At 46.3% G+C, this 13,252-nt stretch overlaps 1 protein-coding gene across 1 annotated transcript in view; it reads left to right on the top strand.

The window, feature by feature from the left end:
* The window catches only part of ddx3xa (DEAD-box helicase 3 X-linked a), an 80,097-nt gene that overhangs the window by 19,609 nt on the left and 47,236 nt on the right, over window positions 1-13,252 (top strand). Inside the window, 1 exon segment of the mRNA XM_072513861.1 lies at window positions 3,667-3,717. Coding sequence (XP_072369962.1) covers window positions 3,667-3,717 — 51 coding nt within the window.

Genomic DNA, 13,252 nt, shown 5'->3' with positions numbered 1-13,252 from the left:
ATCGCCCCACCCGTGGAACATTCCTTACGTGTAGTTAAAACCCTGTATACAATCGACATCCCCCCCCCCTCAGGGAGACCCAGAATCTGAAGATTCTTCCTCCTCGACCTGTTCTCCAGGTCCTCGAATCTTTCGGCCCACCTCTTGTGCAGCGCCTCGTGCGCCTCCATCTTCACCGCCAGGCCCAAGATCTCGTTCTCGGTGGCTTTTTCCCGCACCTCTCGGATTTCTACTCCTTGGGCCTTCTGGGTCTCCTTCAGCCCCTTGATCGCCGTCAGCAGTGGTGCCAGCATCTCTTTTTTAAGCTCCTCCACGCAGCGCCTGAGAAACTCCTGCTGCTCCGGCCCCCATGCTGCTCGATCTCTGCCCTCCGCCATCTTGTTTTTTCTCCCTCTTTTCTTTCGCTGCTCCAAAGCCGCCTTTTTTACCGCTCCACTTCTGGTCCCCTCCATACACTATGGAAGGGGGACACTGCTCTCACCTTCCCACACGAGAAGTAGTCGAAAAATTTCCATTGGGGCTCCTCTGGAGAGCCCAAAAGTCCGTTCTAGCGGGAGCCGCCGAAATGTGCGGCTTAGCTCCGCATCGCCGCAACCGGAAGTCGCCCTTAAGGGACTTTTATGGGGGGGGGAGGGGAAATCTATAAATTGTTTAAGATGAGCTGTGGAGAAGTCTTGAAATCGGCGAGTATGGTTATGGATTTGTGAATGGTAGTTCATGTCTGCCTAATCTTAATGTGTTTTATGAAGTCATTTAGCATGGTGACTACGTATATGTGAATTTCCAGAAATCATTTAACCAAGTTCTCTCCAGAGATTAAAATAAGCGTGCAGAATTGAAAGTAAAATTAGAATGATGACATGCAAGATCTTTGGTTGTGCAATTGGGTCTTAGTTCAACTAGTAAATGCTTTGGAGGAATAGAATTGTACATCAAATGTTTCTGACTCGACTACTTCCACAGGCAGTGCATTCCATGCCCCCACTACTCTCTGGGTAAAGAACCTACCTCTGACATCCCCCCCCGATATCTTCCACCATTCACCTTAAATTTATGTCCCCTTGTAATGGTTTGTTCCACCCGGGGAAAAAGTCTCTGTCTACTCTATTCCCCTGATCATCTTGTAAACCTCTATCAAGTCGCCCCTCATCCTTCTCCGTTCTAATGAGAAAAGGCCGAGCACCCTCAACCTTTCCTCGTAAGACCTACTCTCCATTCCAGGCAACATCCTGGTAAATCTTCTTTGCACCTTTTCCAAAGCTTCCACATCCTTCCTAAAATGAGGCGACCAGAAGTGTACACAGTACTCCAAATGTAACTTTACCAAAGTTTTGTACAGCTGCATCATCACCTCACGGCTCTTAAATTCAATCCCTCTGTTAATGAACGCTAGCACACCATAGGCCTTCTTCACAGCTCTATCCACTTGAGTGGCAACTTTCAAAGATGTATGAACATAGACCCCAAGGTCTCTCTGCTCCTCCACATTGCCAAGAACTCTACCGTTAACCCTGTATTCCGCGTTCATATTTGTCCTTCCAAAATGGACAACCTCACACTTTTCAGGGTTAAACTCAATCTGCCACTTAGCCCAGCTCTGCATCCTATCTGTCTCTTTGCAGCCGACAACAGCCCTCACTATCCACAACTCCACCAATCTTTGTATTGTCTGCAAATTTACTGACCCACCCTTCAACTCCCTCATCCAAGTCATTAATGGAAATCACAAACCGCAGAGGACCCAGAACTGATCCCTGCGGTACACCACTGGTAATTGGGATCCAGGCTGAATATTTGCCACCATCATCTCTCTCCGACTTCTATCAGTTAGCCAGTTCGTTATCCAACTGGCCAAATTTCCCACTATCCCATGCCTCCTTACTTTCTGCAGAAGCCTACCATGGGGAACTTTATCAAATGCCTTACTAAAATCCATGTACACTACATCCACTGCTTTACCTTCATCCACATGCTTGGTCACCTCCTCAAAGAATTCAATAAGACTTGTAAGGCAAGATCTACCCCTCTCAAATCCGTGCTGACTATCCCTAATCAAGCTGTGTCTTTCCAGATGCTCAGAAATCCTATCCTTCAGTACCCTTTCCATGACTCTGCCTACCACTGAAGTAAGACTAACTGGCCTGTAATTCCCAGGGTTATCCCTAGTCCCTTTTTTGAACAGGAGCATGACATTTGCCACTCTCCAATCCCCTGGTACCACCCCTGTTGACAGTGACATTGAACTAGGACACAGGCACACAAAGTAAGCAGAAAGGAATGTTATCTCGAGTGGACAGGGTTTTAGAAATGAGGAAGGATTGTTCAGATGAGCTCTGTTCAGATACCAATATTAGTGCATTCCGTTTGGGCACCATCTTGGAAAATATATCACTGCCATTGGGTACGGAGAACCGAATTGCATTAAAGATATTTAGGTTTAAGGGATTAAAGTGTGTATACTCAGTCTAAATTAGCTCCATGATGGTAATGTGGGCAAATGCACTGCACTAAACAGTCTAGTAGTAGGCCTTGCTTCAATTTTATGAACATGTAAGAGCATATCTAGATGAAGTACTAGATGATTTGTTGCCTTAATAGCTGTACTAGTGGCTGCATGCTAAATTAGGATAATTTGGCATTTTCAGTGAAGGAATACTAGTTAGCACTCCTTTATAATCCTCTGGATGCAGTGCATAGATGTTCTACCCCGGTTTCATTTAATGCCCTGGTTGTTCATGATATTCTCTCTGGGTGTAATTGGATTATAATTTCTGAAAACAATCTGTTGATTGTGTGCCTACCTCTTTTTTTTGTGGGAATGGGACTTTCTGCTTTTGCACATTTAATTGCTACTAAAATTAAGGTCAACTTTCTTTTGCTAAGTTTGTTCCCATTGTCATTTCTTTTTATAAAAAAAAAAAATTTAAGAATACCCAATTATTTTCCAATTAAGGGGCAATTTAGTATGGCCAATCCACCTACCTGCGCATCTTTGGGTTGTGGGGGAGAAACCCACGCAGACACGGGGGTAACTCCACAGATACTGATCTGGGGCAGGGAACAAACCTGGGTTCCTTAGTGCCATAGGCAGCAGTGCTCGCCAAAGTGCCGCCCGTTCCCATTGTCATTTCTAATGTGGGCATTATTTGTCCAACGATGCAAATTGTTTTGATTGTTCCATGTTTCTCGAAAGGAATAAAATTCCATTGTTCTTGCCCTACAGCTGGAAATGGGCATTTGAAGGTCATATTTGATTTCCCTCAAAGATCCGTTTAAGCCACTGGGAGGAATGCAATCTCTAGAAAACACCCCTGCTAATGTGATGTTTTGGGGTAATCTATACCTCTTCGTGTTACTGACAGTGCTGGAGTGGGTCATTGCTACCCTTTATTGAAGGAGTTGCATAGTTTTACTGTCCCATCCACGATGTCAATTTGGTCTGTGTGTGGAAAACATAATGGAGGTGTGCCCAGGCTAATTCTCATTGGGTGCCTATAAGTACAAAATCAAAGACACATGGCCAGTAGCTCAATTGTTTTGATTGATGAGTGACATTGAACTTGCTTCTTCCGCGCCCCCCAAAAATAAGTGGCGTAAATTTATAAATGGACATTTTAGTCATTAAAAAGGTTCACTAAAAGTTTGAATTTTCTTTTTTTTTAATAGAAGGGCGTTATATTCCTCCTCACCTAAGAAATAAAGAGGCATCCAAGAATGGTAAGTTGATATGACTATTCCTCAGGATCTGGAATGAGAAGTGAAGGTTGAAATACATTGAATTAACATTTTACGTACCCTGCTTGAAATTTAATTGAGTACATGATCAGATAAGTAGATCATAGAATTTGCAGTGCAGAAGGAGGCCATTCGGCCCATCGAGTCTGCACCGGCCCTTGGAAAGAGCACCCTACCCAAGGTCAACACCTCCACAGCTGATAATTGTAAATCCTGCAGCTTGTATTCTCCCTCTGCTAAATCATATTTTGTCTTTGACTGCAAGGGTCCTTTTCTTCCTCTGGAATGAGATGCCCCTCACAATTTTACTGGGTTAGCCTTTTTGCTTTTAGTGGAAGCTTCAGTTTCTTGTATTTAATATAGTCTGAAGCTTATTTATCATTAACCATTCAACAGAAGTTCCACTGTTATCTTACAGCTGCTAATTTATACTGGAAATATTAGTTTTTGTCAATTTAGCAATGATACACATTGGTTATTTTCCATTATGGATTCTCATACAAGGCCTGTCTGACAGATGGAATTGAGCAGAAGGAGGCATTCCCCACCCCACCCCATAAATCTGTCGGTGGGTGGAGTCTGGTGAAGCATTTCTTCCTAACTGCAAATTGGGGGCATAAGTTGCGGTGTTGGCAAACTTGCAGGTCAAACTAGATTCAAAATCTTTTATAGATGGGTGGAGAATTTTGATACGTTTATCAATCCTGACTAGCACAGTCCATGTTTTCCTAACATAAGTGAGATTTCCCCAACCACCTCTGATGGCTGAATTTGTTTCCAGGTAGTTGGTTCAAGGTAGTGTTTAAATGGGATGGATGTTATCCTTATCCAGTAGGTATGGTAAGTTAGAATTTACAAAAGAAACTTGCAGAAGTGTATTGCAGCAGGTTTTATACCAAACAGACTGTGATATTTGGGCATAAGTTGATCAAGAGTGCGTCAGTATGTTGATCTTGAAAACATGGCTAAATGGCAAAGTTGCTACCCTTGGTGTGAATTCTAACATACATTCATATGGTTCATTTTTAACAGCAGTTAGTGTGGGTTTTTTTTTTGGGGGGGTGGGGGGGTTATTTTGAGTTTTTGAAAAGCCCTGATGGTACAAATGAGCAATCCTGATTCTTCTCCAGGATCCCTACAGGGTTATGTGTACTTGAATTGCAGAAAAGACTTGCAACATGTCATGTCTGTTAAAATGCTTTCTCAGTTGGGAGAGATCTAGTTGTTTGAAATGAAACATTTTCAATTCCGGTTATGGCATTATTTTACTGTCATGATGTTCCCTTCCCCAATTACTACATGTATTTTATTTGTAGATGGCAGCTTTTGCATTTAAGCTGCTGCCTGGTTACAGCTAGCTGCCTTTCTCAAGGTCTGGTTACAGTTTGTTTCTAGCTGCTTTTCCCAGGTTGCATAAGAATATGCATCGAGGGTGGTACTGGCCAATGTGTATGCTCCGAACTGGGACGATGCGGGTTTTATGCGGCGTATGTTGGGTCGGATCCCAGACTTGGAAGTGGGGAACCTGATAATGGGGGGAGACTTTTAACACTGTGTTGGATCCGGCACTGGATCGCTCCAGGTCTAGGACTGGTAGGAAGCCGGCGGCGGCTAGAGTGTTGAGGGGATATATGGACCAAATGGGAAGGGTGGACCCTTGGCGATTTGCAAGGCCGGGGGCTAGAGAATTTTCATTCTTCTCATGTCCACAAGGCTTATTCTCGAATCTACTTTTTCATTTTGAGTAGGGCGCTGATAGCGAGAGTAGAGGATACCGAGTATTCGGCAATAGCCATTTCAGACCACGCCCCGCATTGGGTGGACTTGGAGATGGGGGAGGAGAGGGACCAGCGCCCACTGTGGCGCTTGGAGGTGGGGCTGTTGGCTGACGAGGAGGTGAGCGAGTGGCTTCGAGGAAGTATAGAGAGGTACTTGGAGACCAACGACAACGGGAGGTCCGAGTGGGGATAGTACGGGAGGCACTGAAGGCGGTGGTGAGGGGAGAGCTGATCTCCATTAGGGCCCACAAGGAGCGGGGGGAGAGGGAGAGGATGGTGAGGGTAGACAAGAGGTATTCGGAAGAGCCCGAGGAAGGATTGTTGAGGAAGAGGCGCAGCCTCCAGGCCGAATTCGACCTGGTGACCACCAGGAAGGCGGAGGTGCAGTGGAGGAAGCCCCAGGGGGCGGTCTACGAGTATGGGGAATAGGCAAGCCGGATGCTGGCACATCAGCTTCGGAAGCGGGACGCAGCTAGGGAGATTGGGGGAGTTAAGGACAGGGGAGGGAGCGTGGTGCGGTGTGGGGTTGGCATCAATGGGGTCTTCAGGGACTTCTACGAGGAATTGTACCGATCCGAGCCCCCACGGGAGGAGGGAGGGATGGGCCGTTTCCTGGACCAATTGAGGTTTCCAAAGGTGGAAGAGGGACTGGTGGCGGGACTGGGGGAGCTGATCAAAGGGATAGGAAGCATGCAGGTGGGGAAGGCACCGGGGCCGGATGGTTTCCCGGTCGAGTTCTATAAAAAATATATGGACCTGTTGGGCCCGCTGTTAGTTAGGACCTTTAATGAGGCATGGGGGGGGGGGGGGGGGCGGCTTTACCCCCGACGATGTCCTGGGCACTGATCTCCTTGATCCTGAAGTGGGACAAGGATCCCCTGCAATGTGGGTCTTACAGACCGATTTCCTTGCTAAATGTAGATGCCAACGTGCTGGCGAAGGGCTTAGCCTTAAGGATTGTGTGCCACAGATCATCCATGAAGACCAGACGGGGTTTGTGAAGGGGAGACAGTTGAACGCAAATGTGCGGAGGCTTTTGAAGGTTATGATGATGTCGGCGAGGAAGGGGGAGGCGGAGATAGTGGTGGCGATGGACGCTGAGAAAGCCTTCGATAGAGTAGAGTGGGGGTACCTGTGGGACGTGCTGAAGAGGTTCGGGTTTGGGGAGGGGTTTGTCAGGTGGGTTAGGCTGTTGTATGAGGTCCTGATGGCGAGTGTGGCCACAAATAGGAGATCAGAGTATGTTCGGTTGCACCGAGGGACGAGACGGGTGTCCCCTGTCCCCCCCTGCTCTTCGCACTGGCGATTGAACCCCTGGCTATGGCACAGAGTCAAGGAACTGGAGGGGGTTGGTGCGGGGTGGGGAGGAGCATAGGGTGTCACTTTATGCCGACGACCTGCTGCTGTATGTGGCAGACCCGGTGGGAGGAATGCCAGAGGTAATGAGGATCCTTAGGGAATTCGGGGACTTTTCGGGGTACAAACTCAATATGGGGAAGAGCGAGCTGTTTGTAGTTCAGCTAGGGGACCAGGAGAGGGGGATTGGCGAGCTCCCACTAAAAAGGGCGGAGAGGAGCTTCAGATATTTGGGGGTCCAGGTGGCCAGGAGCTGGGGGGCTCTGCATAGGCTTAACTTTATAAGGCTGGTGGAGCAAATGGAGGAGGAGTTCAAGAGGTGGGACGCGTTGCCGCTGTCCCTGGCGGGTAGGGTGCAGTCAATCAAAATGACGGTGCTCCCAAGGTTTTTGTTCCTGTCCCAGTGCCTCCCCGTGTTTATCCTGAAGGCTTTTTTCAGGCGGGTTAACAGGAGCATAATGGGGTTTATGTGGGCGCGAGGGACTCAGAGGGTGAGAAGGATGATCCTGGAGCGGAGTAGAGATAGGGGGGAGCTGGTGCTGCCCAACCTCTGGGTACTAATGGACCGCCAATGCGACAATGGTGCGCAAGTGGGTGATGGAGGGGGAGGGGGCTGCATGGAAGAGGCTGGAGACGGCGTTCTGTGTGGGTACGAGTCTGGGGGGCGCTGGCAACGGTGCCACTGCCGCTCCCTCCAAGGAGGTATACCACGAGCCCGGTGGTGGTGGCGTCCCTCAAAATCTGGGGGCAGGGAGGCGGCATAGGGGGGGACGTTAGGGCCTCGACGTGGACCCCATTACAGGGAACCACCAGTTCGCCCCAGGAAGAACAGGTGGAGGGTTTTCGGGGTGGCACAGGGCAGGGATACGAAGGTTGGGGGACCTGTTTGTGGACGGGAAGTTCGCGAGCTCGGGTGAGCTGGAGGAGAAGTACGGGCTCCCCCCGGGGAACACCTTCAGGTACTTACAGGTAAGGGCGTTTGCCAGACGGCAGGTGGTGGAATTCCCACGGCTACTGCCACACAGTACAGGACAGGGTGCTCTCGGGGGGGGGGGGGGGGGGGGGGGGGGGGGGGGGGGACGACTTACCAGGTGGAGGAGGAGGGAAGACGACTTACCAGGTGGAGGAGGAGGAGGCCTCGGTTGTGGAGTTGAAAGGTAAGTGGGAGGAGGAGTTGGGAGAGGAGATCGAAGAGGGGAAATGGGCAGATGCCCTAGGGAGGGTGACCTCTTCCTCTTCATGCGCGAGGCTCAGCCTCATACAGTTTAAGGTGCTGCACAGGGCACACATGACCGGGACAAGGATGAGCACATTCTTTGGGGGTGAGGACGGGTGTGTTAGGTGCTCAGGGAGCCCAGCAAATCACACCCATATGTTCTGGGCATGCCCAGCGCTGGAGGAATTTTGGAAGGGCGTAGCGAGGATGGCGTCGAGGGTGGTAGGATCCAGGGTCAAACCGGGCTGGGGGCTCGCAATATTTGGGGTGGCAGAGGAGCCGGGAGTGCAGGAGGCGAAAGAGGCCGGAATTCTGGCCTTTGCGTCCTTGGTAGCCCGGCAAAGGATTCTCCAGTGGAAAGATGCGAGGCCCCCAAGTGTGGAATCCTGGATCAGCGATATGGCAGGGTTCATTAAATTGGAGAGGGTGAAATTCGCCTCGAGAGGGTCGATACAAGGGTTCTTTAGGTGGTGGCAACCGTTCTTCGACTTTCTGGCAGAACGATAGACATTGGTCAATGGCAGCAGCAGCTCGGGGGGGGGAGGGGGTTGGTTTACTTTATTTTGGTTTGTTATTTACACTGGAAGGGTCTGAGGGGGGTGTATACACCTGTTGTCTTAAGTCGGGGTGTTAATGTTAATTTATTATTTAGGTACGGGGGGGAGGGGTTTGGGGGGTTGCTTTTTTAGATTGTGTTTTGTACTTAACCCTGTTGGGTTCTTTTTTCTTTCTCATTTTGTTATTGATATTTTATGAAAACCTTTAATAAAAATTATTTTTATAAAAAAAAAAAGAATATGCATCGTAATTGGTACGCAAAAGTCATCAGACATGCTGCTTATCTGCTTAGGTGTTGCATGTTTAACACTGGCTACCAAAAAACTGGCTGAGACTCTACTGTATTAGCATGTAGACCCAATTGTTTGGCTGATCCCTTGTTTTTGTTCATAGGGTGCATCTTCAAAATATATTTAATAGTCATCTTGAAGCCAGCTTTCAATGAGCAGTAATTAAGAATTTATTAAGCCAGCTTTCAATGAGCAGTAATTAAGAATTTATTACTTAATTTCCAAAAACTGACCAGGAGTTTGCTGCAGTAGCTTGACAGACTCATAAAGCACTATGTAATATATTCCGACGTCCAGTGTTTAAGCATCTCTCCCTCATCTCTCCAAAGCATTAGGGACTATTTCAAAGTCCTTGTGTACTGAAAATGATCTTAACAATGATAAACCAGATTACAATTTTGATCTGTTGTAACTGTTAGGAAGTTCCTTGGAAGTGGGTAGAACAGTTACAAGAACATCATTTGTGCAGTGTTTCCTGCTGCTGATATTTGACAAACTGACAATCCTATAGTCCGGAAATGGCAGTCTTCAGAATACTTGCACTAAATAGTGCATTGGACAAAGTGAAGTAAGGGTGTCTTTAGGCTTGATGCAACTGGAGTTCGTTAGCGTCCATGGTTTTGAATGTTGCTTCTACTTAACATAGCAATTTATTTGGTTTCCTGTCTTTTTGCTGCTGTTTGTATAGATTTCTCAAATCATTAACTAATGACTCCATGGAGTTGTATGTAATTTGAATTGATCCATGAGAGGGTGGAGGATGGAGGAAGGATCAAGTGTTTGTACATGCACCTCTTCAGATGGTGCTGCTGGTTCAGAGCAATGATGATAACCAATACTCCTACTTCGTGTGAAGTTATTTATACTACTATAGATTTATAGTACGAAGTCTTACAACACCAGGTTAAAGTCCAACAGGTTTGTTTCGATGTCACTAGCTTTCGGAGCGCTGCTCCTTCCTCAGGTGAATGAAGAGGTATGTTCCAGAAACACATATATAGACAGATTCAAAGATGCCAAACAATGCTTGGAATGCGATCATTAGCAGGTGATTAAATCTTTACAGATCCAGAGATGGGGTAACCCCAGGTTAAAGAGGTGTTAATTGCATCAAGCCAGGGCAGTTGGTAGGATTTCGCAGGCCAGATGGTGGGGGATGAATGTAATGTGACATGAATCCCAGGTCCCGGTTGAGGCCGCACTCGTGTGCGGAATTTGGCTCTAAGTTTCTGCTCGGCGATTCTGCGTTGTTGCGTGTAAAGATTTAATCACCTGCTAATGGTCGCATTCCAAGCACCAAGCATTGTTTGGCATCTTTGAATTTGTCTATATGTGTTTCTGGAACATACCTCTTCATTCACCTGAGGAAGGAGCAGTGCTCCGAAAGCTAGTGACATCGAAACAAACCTGTTGGACTTTAACCTGGTGTTGTAAGACTTCGTACTGTGCTCACCCCAGTCCAACGCCGGCATCTCCACATCATAGATTTATAGCGCACACCAAACTGTTGCAAGACTATTCCCAGTGCAAATGTTATTCAAACCATGGCAGCTGGGGTAACTAAAATACTGGACCTTTGTAACCATGCTGTTAATATAGTTTGAAATTGCATTTTCTGATTTAGCACCAAGTAAATGGCAAACTGATCTTCGGGTCAATGATTTCAGGTATGTAGCATGAAAGCGATGTATTTTAAATATGAAAGCTACATGTTTACTGTAGTTGGTTCTTCATCTTTTGTGGAAAGGACAGCAATTTGAGGGTGAGTATTTTCAAATGAAACCAACAACATTCTGAGAGCTTAAACATAGTACATCTTTACAAAGATGCCTTTTAAGTATAACAAGGCACTGTATGCGATATGCTTTTTCGGCTCAGTCTAAAATCTATCCAGTTTGAGCCTAATGATCATGAATAGGCATTTTAAACTTTCTGGAATTCATATACTTGAATATTCTCTACCCAAGTCTCTTGACACTGACGTAGAATCATCATATCAGAGAATTTACAGTGCAGAAGGGGGCCATTTGGCCCATCGAGTGTGCACTGGCCCTTCGAAAGAACATCCCACCAAAGCCCACACCTCCACCCCATCCCAGTAGCCCCACCTAACCTTTTTTTGGACACTAATGGCCATTTAACATAGCCAGTCCACCTAACTTGCACATCTTTGGACTGTCGGAGGAAACCCACGCAGACATGGAGAATGTGCAGACTCCACACCGACTGACCCAAGCCGGTAATCAAATCCTGGTGCTGTGAAGCAACAGTGCGAGCCACTGCTACCTGCTTGGTTGAAAGGGAGCAAACTGGCATTCAATCTATTTTTCCTCTTTCTCTGAGGAATTAATGTGACCAAATTAATGACCGGTATTACTGGTTGAAGATTTGTACTTAAAATTTTTAAAATGTTTTATAAAAAAAAAAAGTACCCAATTATTTTTCCAATTAAGGGGCAATTGTGGCCAATTTGCCTGCCCTACACATCTTTTGAGTGTAGGGGTGAGACCCACGCAGACAGAGAAACTCTATGGACAGTGACCCAGGACTGGATCGAACCCGGGTCCTCTGCGCTATGCTTAAATTTAATGAATTTGATAATGAAGATCAGAGGCAGTTCAGTACAAAAATGGAAAACTCTGAATAAAGACTATGAGCAGTAGCAAGACATAATTATTTGCTAATTTGAACCATGGCTGCATTTATCCTTCTAATTCTCCGGTGCCATCCCTGTAACCAGGGAGCTGGTATCCACAGCAGCCACACGAGCTTCAGACACTTGTGGCACAAGGAACATTAGCATCATGGAATTGAAGCTGGAGTCTGAGCTTTGGCCATTACAATGTATTAGGGAGGGGGAAGATTCATTGGACATTTGTTCCAGGAGGCAGCTTTCTTCCTCTTCTTCTCTCCTCCTTTCTCTCTTCTCTCCCCCTTCCCCCCCCCCCCCCCCCCACCACCACCACCACCACCACCACCACCAATGTTTGGTAGGATTCAGTTAGGAATATTAATGTTAACCATTGGTCAACCTACCAGAATTTTGCAGGCTACATAATGCATTAATGTTGGTTGCAGTCAGTAGCTTCGTATTGTGTGTTGGCGAATTTACAATTGTAGATTTAAATAGTAGAAAACTTCACATGCAGGTTTTCCAGGATCCTTTTTCTACTAGTTCGAAATAGGAACTTTAATGAAGTGCATGCAGCCAACCCAAGGACAGTATTATCTTGATGGATATGCACATGACTGTTTATTGTTGTGCTGTAAACTTGACAGGATTGACATCCTTTTGAAGTGAAGGTTGTACATTTGAAATAACATGATTAAATTTTAATCTTTTCCCTGAATTTAAATTTGTTGCTATGTTAGATACATGTGATGTGGAAGGAGAAACTTCTAAAATTGCACTTGGAGAAGGGGGGGCCAACAGCTGGTTCTTGTACAAGGATCAAGTATAATTGCAACTGAGCTGCTTTGATCCTTGTTCAGAGCGGTGTGCAAAGAATCATCTAAAACATTCAGCAGTTTACATGTTGATATTTAGAGGTAACGTTTGGTTCTGGGAAGTTATTGTTGCGAAGAGGTACCTAAAATGCTCTGCTTTAATGATTGCCAGAACACGACTTCATGTTTGCTTGAATCAGAGTAGAAGAAATGCAGCCATAAAACAGCAGTTGGGCTTACTTGGCTGGATGTCTACTCTGCTTGAGGGTGAGGGGTGGTGCAGTCCAGAGATGTTTTCGGAGAGAGTGGAATCGGTTTATTTGGTGAACCCTGAAAATCAATGTTGCCATAGAGATGGTGTAGCTTAAGGTTCTCTAGTTTCAATGTGATCAGCAGAAGAGACGTGATACTGAAAGGTTGCTGCTGTTAGCAATGAGATTGGCAGGTGTTCAGGACTAATAAACTGGTTCCTGGTGGGTGATACTTGGTATTATTTGACCATGGTTCAGGTCCAAAGATTGAGTGTAGAAGGTGCTTGAGCAATGTTCCATGCCAGTTCATAGCTTGACAGAAGTCTAAATGTGAAATTTCTCATGGAGATAGTGGTGGGCCGCAGGCAGCCCATCAAGATTGTTTGGCCCACGAGACCTGATATTGACTGTTGCCCATTGCAGAGTTGCCATGTTCAGCTTTCCATCCATGTAGTTTTTTCCCTTACTGGTATGACTGAAGTGAGGTGCTAATTGCACACAGTTAGCAGAGCACTGGGCTCTGCATCTAATCAAAAATATTTATTTTGTTTTTACCACTTGGAAGTTGATTGTTCTATTAATATATATGAATGTTTTTTTTAATAAAACTCGGCGAATATC

The sequence above is a fragment of the Scyliorhinus torazame genome, chromosome 8 (assembly GCF_047496885.1).
Source record: "Scyliorhinus torazame isolate Kashiwa2021f chromosome 8, sScyTor2.1, whole genome shotgun sequence".
Taxonomy (NCBI): domain Eukaryota; kingdom Metazoa; phylum Chordata; class Chondrichthyes; order Carcharhiniformes; family Scyliorhinidae; genus Scyliorhinus; species Scyliorhinus torazame.
This window is presented reverse-complemented; position numbering and strand designations above follow the sequence as displayed.